The following is a 20,873-nucleotide window of genomic DNA, read 5'->3' as shown; positions in this document are numbered from 1 at the left end:
AAGTGCTGCATTCAATATGCCAGCAAATTTGGAAAACTCAGCAGTGGCCACAGGACTGGAAAAGGTCAGTTTTCATTCCAATCCCAAAGAAAGGTAATGCCAAAGAATGCTCAAATAACCGCACAACTGCACTCATCTCACACACTAGTAAAGTAATGCTCAAAATTCTCCAAGCCAGGCTTCAGTGATACGTGAACTGTGAACTTCCTGATGTTCAAGCTGGTTTTAGAAAAGGCAGAGGAACCAGAGATCAAAGTGCCAACATCTGCTGGATCACTGAAAAAGCAAGCGTTCTAGAAAAACATCTATTTCTGCTTTATTGACTATGCCAAAGCCTTTGACTGTGTGGATCACAGTCAACTGTGGAAAATTCTTCAAGAGATGGGAAAACCAGACCACCTGACCTGCCTCTTGAGAAACCTATATGCAGGCCAGGAAGCAACAGTTAGAACTGGACATGGAACAACAGACTGGTTCCAAATAGGAAAAGGAGTTTGTCAAGGCTGTATATTGTCACCCTGTTTATTTAACTTATATGCAGAGTACATCATGAGAAACACTGGGCTGGATGAAGCCCAAACTGGAATCAAGATTGCCGGGAGAAATATCAATAACCTCAGATATGGAGATGACACCACCCTTATGGCAGAAAGTGAAGAACTAAAGAGCCTCTTGAAGAAAATGAAAGAGAGTAAAAAAGTTGTCTTAAAGCTCAACATTCAGAAAACTAAGATCATGGAATCTGGTCCCATCACTTCATGGCAAATGGATGGGTAAACAGTGGAAAACAGTAGCTGACTTTATTTTCTTGGGCTCCAAAATCACTGCAGCTGGTGACTGCAGCCAAGAGGTGCTTGTCTCTGGAAGAAAAGCTATGACCGTCCTAGACAGCATATTAAAAAGCAGAGACATTACTTTGCCAACAAAGGTCCATCTCATCAAGGCTATGGTTTTTCCAGTGGTCATGTATGGATGTGAGAGTTGGACTATAAAGAAAGCTGAGCACCGAAGAATTGATGCTTTTGAACTGTGGTGCTGGAGAAGACTCTTGAGAGTCCCTTAGACTGCAAGGAGATCCAACCAGTCCATCCTAAAGGAGATGAGTCCTGGGTGCTCACTGGAAGGACTGATGCTGAAGCTGAAACTCCAATACTTTGGCTACCTGATGCAAAGAGCTGACTCATTTGAAAAGACCCTGATGCTGGCAAAGATTGAAGGCAGGAGGAGAAGGGGATGACAGAGGATGAGATGGTTGGATGGCATCACAGACTCAATGGACATGAGTTTGAATAAACTCCAGGAGTTGGTGATGGACAGGGAAGCCTGGTGTGCTGTGGTCCATGGGGTTGTGAAGAGTCGGACATGACTGAGCGACTAAAATGAACTGAACTGAATAAACAAGGGTGGTTGTGTTTCTTATTTTTTTCCCATTATTTTTCAAATAATTTATAAAATAGTTTAACTCCTTCACTGATATTAAAGTCATGCCTATTCACCCCAGGAATCAGATTCAGCTCTTTGGGTTTAGGGGTTTCATGGTGGGGAGAATAGTATTCGATCCATTTATTTACAATCCAGTCTGAAAAACAAACAAGAAGTTCTTGTCCATCTGAAGATCTTAATATATTTATTTGAAAACCAAGTTGTGTGAAAGAGAACACTAGTCATATACCATCTCTTCAACCAAAGACTTGCAGACAAGGTCAGCACAGAGGCAATGATACATGCAGTGAATAGCAGGTCTCAGCATAAATTTCCTCACAGGCATTTCCAATATGAGCCTGGACAATCTTCTTCAGGTGAGCAATAAGATCCTGGGGTAGTGGGGAGAGGGAGAAGCTAGGGTTACTCTTAAAAACATTAAAAACCAACAACAACAAACCACCCCCCCACCCCCCCACCCTCCCACCTCGCACTGCCCCAAAGACACTAGATGTTGAACTTTAAAACTAGCCCCTAGGGACTTTCCTGGCGGTCCAATGGTTAAGACGTCACACCTCCACCACAAGGGGCACAAATTTGATCCCTGGTCTGGGAACTAGGATCGTGCATGTGGCCTGGTGCAGCCAAGACATAACAAAATAAACCAAAAAACCAAGCTCCTAACCCTGCTGATACAGTCTCAATATGCCAGTTTGTACTAAGACAGACTATAGGTTTCAGATTCTTATTGGACTGAATGTTTTGCCCTTTTAAAAACTAACAAGAATCCAATTTCCAACTGAAAACTTCTACGCCATCTGGTAGTTCACGGCCCTGAAAGACTTAATTGGGAGGTTTTCAGTAAGGGATTGTGAAAGGCTGCCAGGGGCTAACGTGAGCTCAGTTCTGCACACAAACTGAGAGCTCAGGGTATTAATACTGCTGTGTGCGGGTTGGGTAAAGCTTAGGAAACCAGCAAGAGCTGAAAGGTAATTTTCAAAAGCAGGAATAGAAGTTATCAATCTGAAAATTGTCTCTTGGGGGTCTGACTATATGTTGCTACTAAGAGCAGGGTTTCTGCCTTAATTATTTATCTGAGAAAGCTTTAATTGTTACTTATGAAGCTAGATCTGCAATATGACATTTAAAATGTATTTTTCCTTTGTCATAACGATACTATTCTTATCTTCTTTGAAGAGTACAATTCATGTTTGTTTTATAACCTATTTGTCCTACGGTGGGATTAGAGAACCTTGATTATACAGTTTGTGCTTAGTTGCTCGGTGGTGTCCGACTCTTTGTGACCCCATGAACTGTAGCCCTCCAGGCTCCTCTGCCCATGGTGATTCTCCAGGCAAGAACACTGGAGTGTGTTGCCATGCCCTCCTCTAAGGGATCTTCCCAACCCAGGGACTGAACCCAGGTCTTCTGCACTGCAGGTGGATTTTTTAATCTTCTGAGCCACCAGGGAATTGCATCTTCAAATATGTAACACCCATTTGAAAAAAAAATAGAGGAACAGAATGATAATTTTGTGAAATTGCAATCTTTTGCACCTAAAAATCCCCTTCGGTTAGGAAACTAGCATAATAATTATCTTTTTCAACTGGACAAAGCTTTGTTTACAGTCTAACTGACCACAAGTACCAATAAGCACTATTGTCTTATACATATTAGATGTTCAGTAGCTTCACTGAATAAATGAATTGTAAGGCTTTTAGAGCCCGAAGTATTACCAAAGGAAAGAGAGAAGAATCATGAGAAATTCAGACTTGTGCTACTCAAAGTGTAATCTACAGAACAGTGCCAGTCCACAAACTATAACTGATCCACAAGAAGGAGCTTACATCAGAATGGAAATCAACTCCATTACTGAATAGACAGACAGTTCAGTTATTTTTTGGGGGGGTTAGAGAATAGCAAGGCTTTTTGATGAGCGAAGCATTGAGTTACATTCTGGAGCAAGCCCCTTCCTCAGGGACCTATGAAAACAGTTTGCAGATCAGCCACTTTGAATAGAACTGGCAGAACACTAGACTAGGGGAAGAGAATCAAGAAAAAAAGAAAAAGGAATTGGTGGTTACATATTCAGGAAGAGGTCAAATAAAGAGAAGTTTTAATGTCATTTACACAAATAGGGATTAAGAACAGAAGGGCAAAGTGAGATCACGTCCTTGTAAAAACATTTGTGAAGAATCGACAGAGAGACTTCTCGTGGTACACAATTTTGCTCCACACGCACCTCTGGTCCTTAGTCATCAATATACTCAAATGGTTCTGGAGGTTCTGGTTCTTGTTCTTCCTCCTCGATTTTTGGGCCATGAGCTGCCACGGGTTCCACCAGCTCTTCAATGTCTTCACTGGTATCCTTCAGAATGATGATGCCTCCAATGGACAGCTATTAAACAGAGCAAGGAATGAAGATGCTCAAGCTCCACTCATATTTCCAGAATGCTCCACAATCTTGAGTGCATACTTGTTAAATGGTACCCCAAGAGAATGAGAATGATTTGGAAGTAGAAAACTGGAACTACACTCTCCTAGATGACAGTCAGGAAACTTGGCATTTGTCCCTGTGTGAGGCTACACCAGTAACTTAACTTTTCAACTGTAAGATGGGGCTAATAATATCTTCCTCATCTATTCCTTCAGGTTAGTCTGAGGACTGAACGTGGACAGCACTGCCAGTGTATATAACAAAGGATAAAGATAACTGTTGGCTATAAGAGTATCCTCAAATTTAATCCAATGGCTCTGGAGGGTGGAACACGCGGTGTTGCTCTGTTTGGACAATGCATCCCGATTTAAGAAGCATTACCTAGTACTGTACTAGCCTTAGCTGGACTGCAGGGAAAATGTTTACTATCCAACGAGGCACTCTAATGTTGTGCTACTTAACATGTGGTCCTGGGCCAGTAGCATCATTATCATGTCAGAGCTTGTTAGAAATGCAGAAAACTTAGCCCTACTTTAGAATTCTGAATTTGTGTTTAACAAGATCCTCAGGTGATTTTTACGCATGCTAAAGTTTAAGACACACAATCTAATAGATCCTTTTATCATTTGTGTGAAAAGCATCATTTTGGACACAAAAGACAATTTATAAATGAAAAGAGTATTTTTCTCCAGAAATTTTAGAATGACAGAACAATATAAATATCACAAATATCTGAGTGTTTTTCATTTTAATCTACAAATCGTTGTGATGCAAGACAGTGAAAAACTAGATGGGAAATAAAAGGGAAGTAGAATGTAGAAGCAATTCTATTACGCCCTCTCCCAAACATATTAGCAAAAGGTAAATTCAAGAGCCAAACTGTTCGCCCATCTCTGGTGTACCAATCTTATTCTATTTGCTTGCCTGTGTCAAAGGAAATGGAAAGCTGCTCTCTCTAATTAAATCAGTCAACAGTGGAGGGCACATCTGGAAAAAACACATTTCTACCAAAGCACATTACTGGGAAGGAAAAGAAGCCCAAGCACATTAGTCAAATGATTCACATATGTATAAGCATCTCTGCGGTTCAACCTAATCTAATTTTCCCATCAGAACCCTGCTCTGCCACGCTATAAAACTGGTGTGCCTGCATGAATTTCTAAACTATTTCCCCTGTCTCAATACACACATATCCATACATATTAATCTATAACCCTTTTCCTTAAAAAGTTTTCTTGAAAAAAACCATTTTATGAATGGTCCCTGACTTTACCACCAGTATTCACCCAAGAACAGAGTTACTTGGCCACTATCTTAATACTTCATGGTCTAAAAGTGTGTATGAACCTCTAAAGGACCAATGGAGAGTCAGCAGAGGACTTCCTGCATTTTGGAAACAATGGCTCTAGGTTGTAACAGTACTATTTCGTGCTTAACTGGAATCCTCCAACCCAAATCCTGCAGTATAACCAACATATAGGAAGAGCTTTTTATACCTACATGGTTTAGATTTATTAATGCCTTATATGTTAGAGAGTTCACACATTCTCTAACCAGAAAATAAGATATACGACAGTCTGTTTTCTGAGAAGGCTAGTGACAACTGAAGACAGAGACAATGGGACACTTCCTGCTGCCAAAAGCTCCACACTCTCTGTAAGGCGTCTTTTAAGATGGACAGGAAACAGTAGGAATGCAACCCATTTTCAAGATTAAACGCAATGTCTGAGGAAGGACCTGATGACCCTGCCAGCAGGGTACTAGAGGAGATGAGTCAGGGGGCACTCTTTTCTTCACCACAAACACACAGAGGCAGTCTTTTTTCCAAAATTGAGATATAATTCACATAATATAAATTAACTCTTTTAAGTATACAATTCAGTGTTTTTCATAAGTATATTCATAGAGTCATACAACCACCTCCACTATCTAATTCAAGAGCACATTCTGATGAATGTTTAATCTAAAAGAAATTCTGCATCTATTAGCAGCCAGTCTTCATTTTTCCCTACTTCCAGCCCTTGCAACCATTAAAACAACTTCTGTTTCTATGGATTCGTCTGTTTTGGACATCTCAAATAAACAGAATCATACAACATGTGGTCTTTTGTGTCTGGCTTTTGTCACGTAGGCTAATGTTTTTAGGTTCAAACATGGTGCGGTATATATCACTATGTCATTTCTTTTGGCTGAATAAAATTCCATTGTGCATATCATTTTTATTTATTCACCCACCACTTGATGGACATCTGAGTTGTTTACCCCTTTTGGCTATTATGTGTAAAGCTGATATAAACATCAGTGCACAAGTGTTTGTGTGGACATGGTTTTCATTCTCTTGGGCATATACCAAGGAGTGGAATTGCTGGGTCATATGATATGCCCGCATTTAATTTTTCAAGGAACTGTCAAACTGGTTTCCATAGAGGCTGCAACAACACTGTACACTCCTACACCAGTGCCATCTGAGGGTTCCAATCTCCCCACATCCTTGCTAACTTTAATCTAAAATTTACTGTCTGCCTTTTTGATTACAGGTATATTAGTAGGTATGATGAAGCATCTCCTTGTGGTTTTGATTTACATTTCCCTTACGATGAATGACGTTGAGAGTCTTCATGTGCTTTTAGCCATTTGTAAATCTTTTTGGAGAAATGCCTATTCAAATCCTTTGCCCATTAAAAAAAAAAGTTATGTTTTGTGACTTTTCTAGAGAGTATTTTTGTTGTATGTGACCACTGAAATCTCTCAGTTATCTGACTGGACAGCTAATAACTAGTGAGGAAGATCCTTATATACTGGGAATAAGTCTCCCAGTCTTTGCTGAGGGGCTATGTGTATGACTGGGGTCCTACCAACAGCCAGCCAGGCACAGACATAGGAAATATATTTCCTCTGATTTGAGCAAAGGTTTAACAATCATTTAAGTTCCAGCTGAGGCAAACCAGCCTCCTCATATGGTGTCATGACACTGAGCATATACTTTGCTGTCTTTAGTTCTTCATAACTGTCAAAATCACTGGGTATCTTGTGTGTGCTTAAAGTGTTCACTGGTTGTGTACTAATACAGCTGTTCTGGCAAGAGCAGTTTTGAAAGCATGCTGTTAGAATATATTTTCTAGAAACATGTCACTTAGGTGAGCTGCGTTGCAGATTAGACAGTGACTAATATAATGTGTCCACTGGTGAGTGAGTAAAAGTCGCTCAGTTGTGTCCGACTCTGCAACCCCATGGACTGTAGCCCACTAGGCTCTCCTCTGCCCATGGGATTGATTCTCCAGGCAAGAATACTGGAGTGGGTTGCCATTCCCTTCTCCACTGGTGGTTCTAACAATTCATTCATTCAACATTACAGGCCAAGTAGTATTGGGTCCCAGTAATGCAAGATTAATAGGAGGTGGGAGAAGACCTTCAAACTGTTCTATCCTTCCTGGCCTGACTGCTGCTACCCACAGAAATGACTTGTCACCATCACCAAGTAATAGCTACTGACTGAGGATTTACCACTTAAAGATATTGTTTTAGGTATTTCACACATAACAACCTATTTAATCTTAACAATATTCCTGAGTGGTAGGTAATATCACCATTCCAATTATTAGATGAGGAAACAAACAGGAAGCAATTTAAGGAGCTGTCTGTCACACAGCTAAGACATGGCAGAGCTACAATATAAACTCAGTTCCACCCAGTTCCAGCTCTTCCATTAAATACAGCTATCTTCCATCCTCTGCCCTTGTTTCCTGATAATCTAGTCGGGTAAGACCCTGACTCACAATTGTGAGTAAGAGTTGTCACCACCAGCAGGGAACACCGTCAAGCCAATGAGAATGGGTTTACTTTTCCAGAAGAATCTAGAAATCTTATCTATGACATTTCAGATTGGTCCAGGATTTGAATGTACTAAGTGTATCTACTAATGGTTCTCCAATTTGCAAGATATAAGAACTCAAAAAAGAAAGACATTACCATGCTCAAATTTCTGATCAGCATTTGTTTCTAACACGAAACTTTCTGCCCTAGAATAAATTAAGTGGCATGAAGATCCTTTTCTAATTGTAAAACAGAACACTCTTGTGCTTGTGTATTAACTGTATATGCTTGTATACAAGCTTGTATACGCTTGTATATTACGTTGTTCAATCACATTCTCATGAGTTAGGGATCATAATTCTTATTTTATAGTAGTGAAAACTGATGGAGAGAGGATTAGTTCTTGGCTTAAGATTACTCAGGCTGAAAGTGGTAGAATCAGGATTTAAACTCAGGATGTCCAGCTCCAGAGTCCATGGTCCTAATCACTATGCTGTATTAGTAACTCTATGATGTAAACCTTTGGTAGATGAATGGTTACACAAAAGTCAAGAATCCAAATCTGTATGAATGGAAGGGTATGTTCACTTTTGCTAAGAGATTTATTAGTACTAGAGAGCTGTTTCCAACATTTGGGCAATTTATCTTTCTCTATAAAGATTCCATTGCCTTAGAGATTAACATCCTACTGGTATAACTAAGGGCAATTGGTAACTTACTGGTTTGAAAGGCTGGTATCTACAGGTCTCCAGCATGCTTAGGACCTTAAGCTGGGCAGGCATAACTCGGGCTGGGTTATCCAATAACTGGAAGTTTGGCTCAGGTTCTTTTTTCTTCTCTTTTTCTTCCTTTTTCTCTGCTTCATCCTGCGGGGGAGGGAAAAAAATATAGTCCCATAAAGGTTCACTTCTGTTTTACAGCATTGTTTAATAAATTTACTGAGCAACTATCAGGTGCAAAAGGTAGTTAGGATTAGATATAATGGAAATAGAACCAAACTGATACCAGACTCAGAAGACAGAGATGGTAACTGCTTGGGGTGAGAATGATATTTAACTTAATTGAAAAGGGTAAGAAGATTTTTCCATTAGCAGAGATATTTAAATAAATGATGTTGCCTTTGCCTGAAAGGGCTTTTCTTTCTCATACCATCACCGCACTGTCTGATGAAAATCCTACTCTGCCCTTCAAAACCCATTTTAGTTGTCATTCCTTCCAAGAACTCATTCTTGATTTGTACCCTACTATTATTCCCACGAATGAGTTTAATTTCTAAAGTCTCTTTCAAGTAAAATTTTATGAGTTTCCATGCTTGGAACAGGATAATTATTTAAAGAACTCAAGAACAAGGTATAACAACGTTCAACTAAGGAAGAATCTGGACCATGACAGAGACAGCTACATCAACCCATATCACCAGAAAGTTATACCCACCACTTCCATTTTCTCCTCTTCCTTTTTTTCCTTTTCTTTTTCCTTCTTTTTAGCCTTGGCAGTTATAGATAACACAGCAGTGGAAACCTAGAGGAGTGAACAGAGTAAACTATTATAATACACGGGCTTCCCTGGTGCTTCAGAGGGTCAAGAATCTGCCTGCAATGCAGGAGACCCAGGTTCAATCCCTGGGTCAGGAAGATCCTCTGGAGAAGAGAATGACAACCCAGTCCAGTATTCTTGCCTGGAGAATGCCATGAATAGAAGAGCCTGGCAGGCTATAGTCACAAGGTCACAACAATTGAGCAACTAACAGTTTCACTTACACACAAACGCACAAGCCCAGTGAGAATTCCGTTCTACAATGTTGTTGTTTCCTGGTAGTAAAGAATCGAAAAGAACAAAATAATCTGGGAATATAAGGATAACTTACTGTTACAGTCATCAGGTAAATCTTTAATTGCTAGAGGCTTGTGTCCAATATAGCTCTAAATTTTTTAATTTAAATCTGTAGTATACCTTGGATGTTAATTTGCTACGATAAGTTTCTGAGACAGAGATCTGGGTGCCACATCCTTTTTCACTTGATAGGGAAAGCACTGGAAAACAATAATTTTCTCCAAACCTGGTTGTAAAGCTATTTCACTGGACTAGATGCCCTACAATGGTAACCCACAGTGGCTAAGTGGTTAATCTGGAATTATCATCCTTGATGGGTCTCACTGAAACCAGAAGTGAAACAGGGACCTTGAAAGGCTAGGCAGTAATTGTGTAAAGCTGCCCTTGTTTTAGACTCAAAGGTAGGGGGGCACCCTGAAACACAGCTGATGAATAAGATACACAGCTGATGAACAAGATGCCATTATCAAAGGACACTATCACCTACCACCTGGAAATTTCATCAATTACGTAATTATCCCTACTTAACCATAACATTCGGAGAAGGCAATGGCACCCCACTCTAGTACTTTTGCCTAGAAAATTCCATGGATGGAGGAGCCTGGTAGGCTGCAGTCCATGGGGTCGCTAGGGTCGAACACGACCGAGCGACTTCACTTTCACTTTTCACTTTGATGCATTGGAGAAGGAAATGGCAACCCACTCCAGTGTTCTTGCCTGGAGAATCCCAGGGACAGGAAGCCTGGTGGGCTGCCGTCTATGGGTTGCACAGAGTCGGACACGACTGAAGCGACTTAGCAGCAGCAGCAGCAACCATAACATTTACAGCAAACAATCAACTGGCTAATACGGAATATTCTCTTAAGAGAAAAAGTCATTTTCCTAAACCTGAAGTGTCATAAAGGATAATTTTACTGAGAAAACTACAGGGACAAGCACAGCTCTCAATTTTACCATAGTTTAACTGAATATCTTTATACTCATTGGGAGGACTATAAATCGGTTATATCCATTTTGAAAGGAAATTCAGTTAATACTTATAAAAATGAACAATTTGCATTACTTTTGATCAAGCAATTCCACATCTAAGATCCTAACTTACAGATATACTTGTACAAGTGCACAAATACACAGGTATAAAAACTCTATCCCAGTCTCATCTGTAACAGTGATAAATCAGAAATAACCTTAAATGTCTATCAGATAAGGAACTGGTAAAACAATATACACACGAAGGGCTTGCTCTGCAGCTTTGGAAAAAATGAGATCAATACACATTAAAAGAACCGCTAAAATGAAAGCAGTAAGATGCAGAACAGTATGTAGAAAACATGATTTGTGGTATAAAAAGTATTGACATGTGCAGAAAAAACATTTGGAGGATTCACAAATTATGACTCCTGAAACATGGGACCTGGATGACCAGGAGAGAAAAGGGCTTTCACTCCATCTCTTGTGTAATGCTGGATTTGACCATAAGAAGTATTACTTTAAAAATACCTACTTTAAAACATAACAGTATTTAAAACAAACCCAAGTGAAACACTAAGCAGCTCCTATATAGGTACAAATGGTGCTCAAAGTAACAAAGAACCTACCTTTTCCTTTTCTTTTTCTTTTGGTACTTCCAGAGGGGCAGGATACGCAAATGTTGATGGTTTACAGTTTGATTTATATTGAACTTTCGGCATCTGAAGAAATAAGAGAATTCTTCCCCTTTATTAAAATAATCAAAATCAAGGTTTAAGGATTCTATACTCAAAATAAGCATACAGATGCAAAGGGATGCCAGAAGTTTCAATTCACATTAAATCACACAGCTATTCAATTATGTTACCACACTTCCCTTAAAGGCATCTGTCTTCTTTCACTGAGTTAGTTTTGAGGTGCTTTATAGAACCACTGTGGTTCCTATACTTTCTTGAAGCTCTGTGCCTTTGAACAGGCATCCCTTTCATTTTTCATTTTACCATGCACCCTGCTTCAGAGGGTTAAGTCCCAGTCATGGTGTGAGCATCAGATCAACTGTTACCTTTTTTGTAGTATCATCTGATTATCTAATCTGCACACCTAACTTCCACGTCCCGTCCTTACACTACAGAGTCTAGCATGAGCCTAATGGAAAAGTTGGCTTTGCATTACTTGGTGACCAGGTTTAAAGTTCTCTAGTCTGAAATTTTCTCTTTTACCCAATTTGCATTGATAGGGAATGGTAATAAGCACGACATTTACTAGGACAAGCAACCTTGTCTTTTCCATCCCACTTTCATTGTAAGGAATGGATATAGAGATCACAAAACTGTGTGCCGGAGGAAGAAGTCCCTAAGATTACACTGTATGTTTAACCACAATGTTAGAGATTGGGAAACCAAAAGATTCTTGCTCTAAGAGAGCAAACTGCTCGATATATATATACAAGTAGTTAATACTGAAACATTTACAAGACAATTAATTGGCTATACAGCTATACTGAAGAAAAAAAAAATCAATCCAGTGAAACACTCAATCTTTATCTGTCATTTTTTTACCTAAAATTTTTCCACCTTGAAAACTTAAAGAATATTTTAACAACAGTGATGACCAAATGTAAGAGTTATTTAAAGGTCAGAAAGCCTCTGAGAGGATGGAAGACCAAGAAAGTGAATCACTGGGCCAAAGGACTGAGAAAGACACAAGTGAAACCACGACCCCTGCCTCGTTCCACTCCAAAACAGTGTGATGACAGGGAATGCATCACCTTAAGTCTTTGACTTATGTGACTAGTTTCATTCTATCACTGCCCCTGGCTCCTCACCTCCCTGGTCCTGTTTTGTCACTACCAAAGGGACATCTACCTATCTGGTTTTCCCTTAGTAACAATCCTTTCCTCCAGCAAACACTCTAGCATTGCATAACAGTGGAACATACCCCTGTCTCTAACCTTCCTTTCTTAGTAAGGTTTAGTTTAGGTCTCCCTTGCCCAGACGGTTGCAACAGCATTGTAACAAATTTCCACTGATAGGAGAATGATGTTTCTAAACTGCAAATCTCACCATGTCATTTATCTGCATGAAATCCTACAAAAGCTCTCACAGACGTTCAATATTAAATAAAATTCATCAATGATTATAAAGCCTTTGCCCCCTCTCACCATTTCTTAACTGATTTACCCAAGGTTACACTGTTAGTAAAGAGACTTAATTTTCAAAACTTCCACCAACACACTCCTCTCAGTAAGGTGACTCAGTCTGAGGGGAAAATATTTTATTAATAAGATGCCAACTAATCTTTAAGATTTTCATGAAAATCCTCAGGAGTGGGTGGCGAACAGGATATAGTAAAGATATTCTATAAAACTGAGCTCTTGCAAACATACCTTTAAGTCTTTGTTCAGGCCAATGACACAGGTAGGGGTATAAGCCAATGACAGGAAGTGTGAAAGAGGAAACCAGAACCAGAACTGGGTAAAGACAAGGACGCCAACCACAGAAGGCATATGGGTGTGTCCAGTTCTGGACTGCAAGGAGATCGTGACATTATGTCCACCTGCAGAAAAGGACAGAAATCATGAACATGAATCTAGCAGAGCAAACTACAATTTCTAAGTACTGCACTAGAAAAGAATTTGGTGATTAGTTTGAGAGTATAGTTCATAAAATCTAATATGAAGTCACTGGAATTAGCCAGTGATCTATCAAGGGTCTCCAAAAGGAAATGTTGGACTCAGGGTAATCGAAAACTTCTTTACACACACACACACACATACATACACACAAACATACACTAGGCATTTTTAAAAAACTAAGCCTGAAGGAATCGGAACTTGTACGTTAAATTAAATATTAATTTATATTGTACACTGGCTTTTAATGTACAAACTAAAAGTAAAATTTTAGTACATGTCATACAACAGCATAAGACAAGAGGTAGATACTGTTTGCTTCTTTTTGTCTTTCTGCTTTAGTATTGTCTGAACGCAGGTAGCACCAAGATTAACTAGGCTTGTGATCTTATACAAATCATTTTACCTCTAAAAGGTTTTTTTTGCCCCATTGGCAAAATGAGAGTTTGAATCTGACCATCTGCACTAGAGCACTACCATGAAAGAAGAAAAATTTTAATATCGAATCCTTGATTTGATTTAAAAAATTTTTGGAGGAAGCATAATATATAAAACAAATCAGAGCTAATTCTATTAAATTAGAAGAGATTTTGGGCTTGAACCTGACCTATTAATCTACCAGCTGCCATGTCTCCTAGACTATCCCCTGAGGGAGTATAGAGAAATACAGTTTGAAAGCCAGTAAAGAAAGAACTAAGGTCCAAGTGTCAGTTAGCTACATCTTTACAGGCCCTCATAAGGCTGAGATTCTAGGATGCTCTGGAGGTTGCAAACATGAATGTCTTTAGGACAGGTCAGGTAAACAAATGAGAAAGCAGTACGGTTGAAGCAAACGGAAAAGTTCGTATCATATTTAAAGAGGACATGTTACTCGGGGTGTAGGTCCATGGTCATCATGTAATTTTGTTTTTAAAAGTGCACTTGAATCTGGATTTCTGACAAGTATTTGCAGATTTTGCTAGGCAGGCAAAAACACGTGTTTAAGGCAGATGTGGCCCACGGGCTACTGTGTTGCAGCCTCTGGTCTACAGTCACAGTGTTAGTGTTGGACCCCAGAACTCAAGATGTGAACTTTGTACTTCATATAATGCAGCCTATGAAAACAGGGCTTGTTTGCGCCTAGTCAACATCCTAATCTGAATTCCAATTGTGGATCTCCATTGTTTGATTCCACTTCATCTCAGTATCTCACAGATGTCTTCACATTTTGCTTGGAATCAGGAAGTGAGTACAAACTTAAACCAAAAAGCATTTTAATTTTTTGTAAGAATCAGGGTTCTACTGTTCAACCAAATAACCTAGATTTTTTCGTTACTCCTTTACAGATATTTCATTTACAATTTTACCTAGAAAAAATCAGGTATACTTTAAATGTATTTTTCCAACAGGAATGAGTTCTACTTTTACTGTTGGCTTATATTCCTCCCCATTCTGACCTCACATTCACAGAATGCTTACTACGGATTGAGAATTCTGAACAAAATGCTGAAAAAGATTCCAAGCAGCTCCAATCTAGTGAAGATGGATAATTTGATAATTAAAATAAGGCATAAAAGTATTATGACAGACATAAAGCTAGGCCCACCTAACCCATGGCAGAGGCTGAAGAGGGTAGAAGGGAAGGAAAGGCTTCCTAGAGAATGTGATATTTGACCTGTTTTGAAGCGGAATTTCCTTTTATTTCAATGAAATCTATCTTCTTCAGACTTAGAAACTAAACCTGCCTTTTGTTCTAACAGTGTGAGATTAATATAAAACAAGGGAAAGTTTATTTTACTGATAGTATTTGCACAGTTTTATAAACTTCAACTATAAACTTTCTTAATCTCCAGCTTTTCTCCATGAAGAGACTAAATCATTGAATGAGTTCTCATAAACTTCAACTTCACTCACTTCTTTGAAGTTTCCCTCTCCGGATTTTCTCTATTACCATTAACTTCTGAGACAAATCACAGTACCAAAATTTTTTCTAAAGCAAAGTGAAAAAGGGAAAGGAAATAATTTTATGCTCCTAATAGTGAACATGGCACTACAGAACTTTTAATAACACTAAAAAGAAATGGAAAGAAGCACCAAAATTTAATTGGCTCATCACAGATCAAACAGACACAAAAAAAGTGGCAGAAGGAGAGAGGGGTTCAAAGAGGAAGGAGGGGAAAACACAGAGAGGACTTCTAGTAGAGATGGCAGAATAAAGCTAAAATAAAGAATTGTTCTCTCCCCAATTCCTTAACAAATGACTCTGATTTAGTAAAAATCCAATGAATGAATGAGTAAAGGGTTGAAATGTAAAATCATAAAATTCAAAACAAAGCAGCTAAAAGAAAAAATAAAAGATTATGGAGTGGTAAAACGTTACTTCTAAATCCTATTTAAAAACCAATTACCAAAAATAGTCAATCTGAAAAGGCTATACACTGTATGATTCCAACTGTATAACATTCTGGAAAAGGAAACACTAAAGCTAAGAGATAGCAAAAAAGATTAGTGGCTGCTAGGGGACTGGAGATAGGAAGGAGGGAGGGATGAAAAGGTAGAGCACAGAGGATTTTTAAGGCAGTACAACTATTCTGTATCATACTGTAAAGGTGGATACATATCATTACGCATCTATCAAAACCCACAGAGTGAACCTGAATGTATACTAGAGACTGACAAAATCCAGTCAGTTAAGTGTCAAGTCTTAGTATAGATACCCTGGAAAAAGCAGCAGCAAAAAAGAAATGGTGGTAAGCAAGAATTCATTTAAACATGAATCTAAGACTAAACTGAGAACTATAATTTCACAAGAGAATGTATTTGTTATGAGCCATGACAACGAATCACAAGCTGGAATCAAGACTGCTGGGAGAAATATCAACAGCCTCAGATATGCAGATGATGCCACTTAAATGGCACAAAGTGAAGAGGAACTAAAGAGCCTTTTGATGAAGGAAAAAGCTGGCTTAAAACTCAATATTCAAAAAAACTAAGATCATGGCATCAGATCCTATCACTTCATGGCAAATAGATGTGGAAAATGTCAAGAGTGTCAGATTCCATTTTCTTGGGTTCCAAAATCAGTGCGGATGGTGACTGCAACCACAAAATTAAGAGATGCTTGCTCCTTGGAAGAATAGCTATGACAAACCTAGACAGTGTATTAAAAAGCAGAGACAACACTTTGTTATCAAAGGTCCATATAGTCAAAGCAACAGTTTTTTCAGTAGTCATGTACGGATGTGAGAGTTGGACCATAAAGAAGGCTGTGAAGAGTGTGAAGTGAAAATCACTCACAGAATTGTGTCCAATTCTTTGCAATCAAATGGACTGTAGCCTGTCAGGCTTCTCTGTCCATGGAATCCTCTAGGGAAGAATACTGGAGTGGGTAGGCGTTCCCTTCTCCAGGGGATTTTCCCGACGCCAGGGTCACCTGCACTGTAGGTGGATTCTTTAACAGCAGAGATACCAGGGAAGCCAAAAGAAGGCTGCATGCTGATGAACTGATGCTTTTGAACTGTGGTGCTGGAGAAAACTCTTGAGAGTCCCTTAGACAGCAAGGTGATCAAACCAGCCAATCCTAAAGGAAATCAACCTTGAATATTCACTGTAAGGACTGATGCTGAAGTTGAAATCCCAGTACTTTGGCCACCTGATGCAAAGAGCTGACTCACTGGAAAAGACTCTGATGTTGGGAAAGATTGAGGGCAACAGAAGGGGATGACAGAGGATGGATGGATGGATGGCATTACTAACTCAATGGACATGAGTGTGAGCAAACTCTTGGAGACAGTGAAGGACAGGGAAGCCTGTCGTGCTGCAGTTCATGGGGTAATAAAGAGTTGGACATGACTTAATCACTGAACAACAACAATGACAATGTAAGTATAACATAAAAACCTTGAAAGGTGGCAAAGAATGAGAAGGAAGAAACTATGGCATGTCAATGTCTGTAATGTTTATAACCACAGGAAAAAGAGAATCAATATTGTCAAGAACTGAAATGGTTTACTTCATCTGAAGTATCCATAGAATATTTTCCTTATTTATATACAGCTGCAATAACCTATTTTTAAATAGAAAAGAGAAAAATATAAACTGTACCTTAAACACTAAAAATTTAAGCAGAAAACTCTCAACTTCTTGGAAAATTAAAACAAAACAAATGCCATTAGACAAATGGATTAAAAGAGAAGAGTATTTGCCTTAGAAACTTAGAAAACTGCGCTAACATTACAAAAAAAAAAGAGAGAGAGAGAGAGAAAAGCAAATAAGAGTCAAGCCAAAATAATCTAGGGGGCAGAAAGACTAACAGTAGCATATAAACAAATATGAAGAGAAATCTAATAACCTTAATCAAGAAAAAGGTAAAACAATCAAATTAGAAAGGAGACAGATTTTTTAAAAAGCCTCATCTATAAGGGAGATTACCTAAAATTATAAAATAAGGACACTGAAAATCTTGCTATGACTAAAAAATACTCCAAGTGGAAAATATGAAGAGGTTAACCAAAAAAACCTAAGGTATCAAAACATTCAGCTTCTTTTCCTGATCTCATTCACTAGAAATATAAACACATTTCTAGTTGACCAATAAAACAGTGGTAATAAATATGGTTAACAGTTATTAGAAGAAATTAACTAATAAGTTTGAGAGCTCACCTAATAATAGAATTACTATGAAAACCTTGAGATACTATTTTTTACCTTCCAAATCAGCAAAGATTAATAAAAAAGATTATACAATTTTTTATTTTTATGTATAATTCATATATTATATACATGCCTAGGGTACAGTTAGAGAAAGAATCTCACTGAGTGAAATATCACCAATAATAACAAACAGTTAAAGAGTATGCTGCTAAATAAACCCAAAATCCAAGGTCCTAAAACACACCATTCTATCTTGAAAAATCAGCCCATTTCTTTTGAAACAAACCATAGCGTAGTAATGATGAACATGAATTCAGGAGCCGGTACAATGTGCTATGCATATGAGGCAAATATTGCATGTACCTCACTTTAGGATGATTTGGCTGCTAGAATTTATCTAAAATTTATTTTCCTCAAAAAATTTCCAATGTCAACTTGTTTAAAACTGATACATACTACGAAAATCAAAGGAAAAAAATCAGCCAACACTCATCAAACACTTTACTAAGATACTGGGATGGTTTTAATTGCTTTACATGTATTTTTAATCCTCCCAACACTATGAGGTAGACTCTACAAGACAAGAAAACAGACATAAAGAGGGGAACTATAGCTAGGACTGTAAAGTAACTGGGATTCAAACCCTGACAGTTTGCAGCCTTAACTGTACTAAATTATTTCTATGAACTGCAGATTCCAAATTTTTTCCAGAAATAATTTGTCTCAGACTCAATTTCTACTTTGTCATATAGTCAGAAAAGATATTTCATTAGATTTAGTTTAAAGAGATAAATAAATGTGGAAGATTTAAAAACATTTACCTGCGTCCAGTATGCCCTGGGCCAGAATAGCGCCAAACTTGGCCATGACATCATCATGTTTATCATTGATGACTTTGGAATACAGCTGTCTGAACTGATTCACCTGAAGGAACAAGAAAAAGAATTACAGCCTAATTCTATTCCCTTGCTGTGTGATTTTAGAGCAGGGAACAGACTGCTCAAGTGGTAATGAAACCTCAATTCTGATTCACAACATGCAAAGAGAGGGGGGTCTGGACCAGATTTGACGGCAGACCTGTCCCATGGTTGAAGCACAGATGTCACGACTTTTCTGGTATCAGAGCACCAGTTCTGTTTTCAATCCTCATTCCACAGTGGATGATTCAGACTCGGGGGAATGCTGAATGCGATTTTGTACTGCACCACTGTTAGTCAGCAGGCTGAAACTGTGTGAGTGAACACAGGCTTTCGCTGCACTGTGCATTAGGGCTATTCTGCTCACCATCCACCTACAGGGCTTCTATGGGGCACAGTCCTTCCATTCTACCCTAAAACAAACTACTCTTCACTGCAGCTGCATGAGTATGTTTTGGATTTATATTCACACATACAATACAGATTTTCATTACGCACACACATTAACTTTTTGAGGAGTAATAATTACTCTTACCAAAAGAACACACCAAAAAGGAACACACATGCTGACACATTTCGGGAGGGATTATGGGTAATTTCTATTTGCTTCTTTATTATTTTCTGTACTTTCTAAAATTAACATATATTAACTTTTATAACTAGAAAAGAGGATTTATAAAATATATGCTCTTGTTAAAAGTACCTATGATTTTTATGTGACAATAAAGGAAATATTTTATGTTTCTTCCATGTCTTACACTTTTCTTTTCCCACCAAGCACTTTTCAAATGGTAGGTACTGAGAAAGAAACCTGCTTGTTCAAGAAGGAATGATTATGGAGTTCCCCAAATCTGCCAAAAGCGGAAAACACCGAATTTGAGTTTCCTAACATAATGATTTTATCTACACTACATGTTCTTTCAGAATCTCTTCTCCCTTCCGTTATCTTGGTCTGGGAGGCCACACTGCGCTATAATACAGAGTAATACAGGATCAGACGACACTGGCTTGTAAATACCTCTGCTCTAATAAGCTGTTTGGCTAAGTTCTTGATACTGAGCTTTTTTTTTTTGATACTGATCTTTTCTGAGTCTCAGTTTCTTCATGTCTACAGGGATTGTAACACCTACATGGCTGTTTTAAGGATCATATGAGGTAATATATACATAAAGCAATGTGTAAAAGGCATTGTATAGTTCAATAAGCACGGCTGTCTTACTATACCAGAGAAGAATCCCACCGGTCCTCCGTGACTATTACCTCTAACAAAACAATACTTCTTAAAATGGTGCTCACTCTTATTCATAGGCAGCAACAGAATGTGATGGGGAAAACAATGAGCTAACTGTGCCACTACCCAGCTTATGACCATTAACAAGCCACTTCTCTACATCTTACTTTCTCTAACTATAAAACCCTGCATGATGAGATCATCACCAAATTTCCTTCCAGCTTTAAAAATCCTAAGGTTTGATGCCTTTACTCTAGTTCAACAGGTCAAATTCCTTTGATTCTGAACTTATTTTAGAAGAACACTTACATTACCTTATATAGGATGGAAATTTTATGTGCTAACAGTTTATGAAATGGTTCATGAACTTACAAAAAGAAACACTGGACAAAGCACTGTATGTACATTATAAGGAAAAATTTAAATATAAAATCACACCCAAAATAAGAAGGCAACATCTGAAAGATGGAATTAAAAAAAAAATCAATACAAATACATAATAGGTTTATCCAATTAACATTAAGTAGACTAGTACTTAAAAAGCCAGTTTTTGTTCATCAATTAAAAATTTTTCTATTTTATTATTTATGCAGCAGTGACTTCATTTTCATTATTACAATTCTTCATAAAGAATTTCATGGCTAAGGATCATGATTTTCTGACTCAACTTCATCAGTATGAATAATATGGCCCCTACAGAAAACAAATTAGAATTTGTAGAAGAAAGTCATATTAACTTTCCATTTTATATCATGATAATCTCAAAGAAAAGATAATTAAATTTCAGACAATGCTGTGATCCATGCTTTCTGCTGTGCTTGATTAAAGTCTGCTGCTGCTGCTAAGTAGCGTCAGTCGTGTCCGACTCTGTGCGGCCCCATGGACTGTAGCCTACCAGGCTCCCCCATCCCTGGGATTCTCCAGGCAAGAACACTGGAGTGGGTTGCCATTTCCTTCTCCAATGCATGAAAGTGAAAAGTGAAAGTG

General features: G+C 38.3%; 1 protein-coding gene across 2 annotated transcripts in view; it reads right to left on the bottom strand.

Moving 5' to 3' along the window:
• Positions 1-1,610: 1,610 nt before the first annotated feature.
• The window catches only part of PSMD1 (proteasome 26S subunit, non-ATPase 1), an 81,434-nt gene continuing 62,171 nt past the window's right edge, over positions 1,611-20,873 (bottom strand). For both annotated transcript variants that reach the window (NM_001101077.2, XM_059893056.1), the window contains 7 exon segments: positions 1,611-1,814; positions 3,665-3,820; positions 8,392-8,538; positions 9,107-9,193; positions 11,104-11,196; positions 12,861-13,030; positions 18,560-18,662. In NM_001101077.2, the coding sequence (NP_001094547.1) occupies positions 3,674-3,820; positions 8,392-8,538; positions 9,107-9,193; positions 11,104-11,196; positions 12,861-13,030; positions 18,560-18,662 (747 nt within the window). In that variant the 3' untranslated portion in view covers positions 1,611-1,814; positions 3,665-3,673.

Source organism: Bos taurus, chromosome 2, assembly GCF_002263795.3.
Source record: "Bos taurus isolate L1 Dominette 01449 registration number 42190680 breed Hereford chromosome 2, ARS-UCD2.0, whole genome shotgun sequence".
NCBI classification, from domain to species: Eukaryota; Metazoa; Chordata; class Mammalia; order Artiodactyla; family Bovidae; genus Bos; species Bos taurus.
Note: the sequence above shows the minus strand (reverse complement) of the source record. Positions and strands in the feature narration are given on the sequence as shown.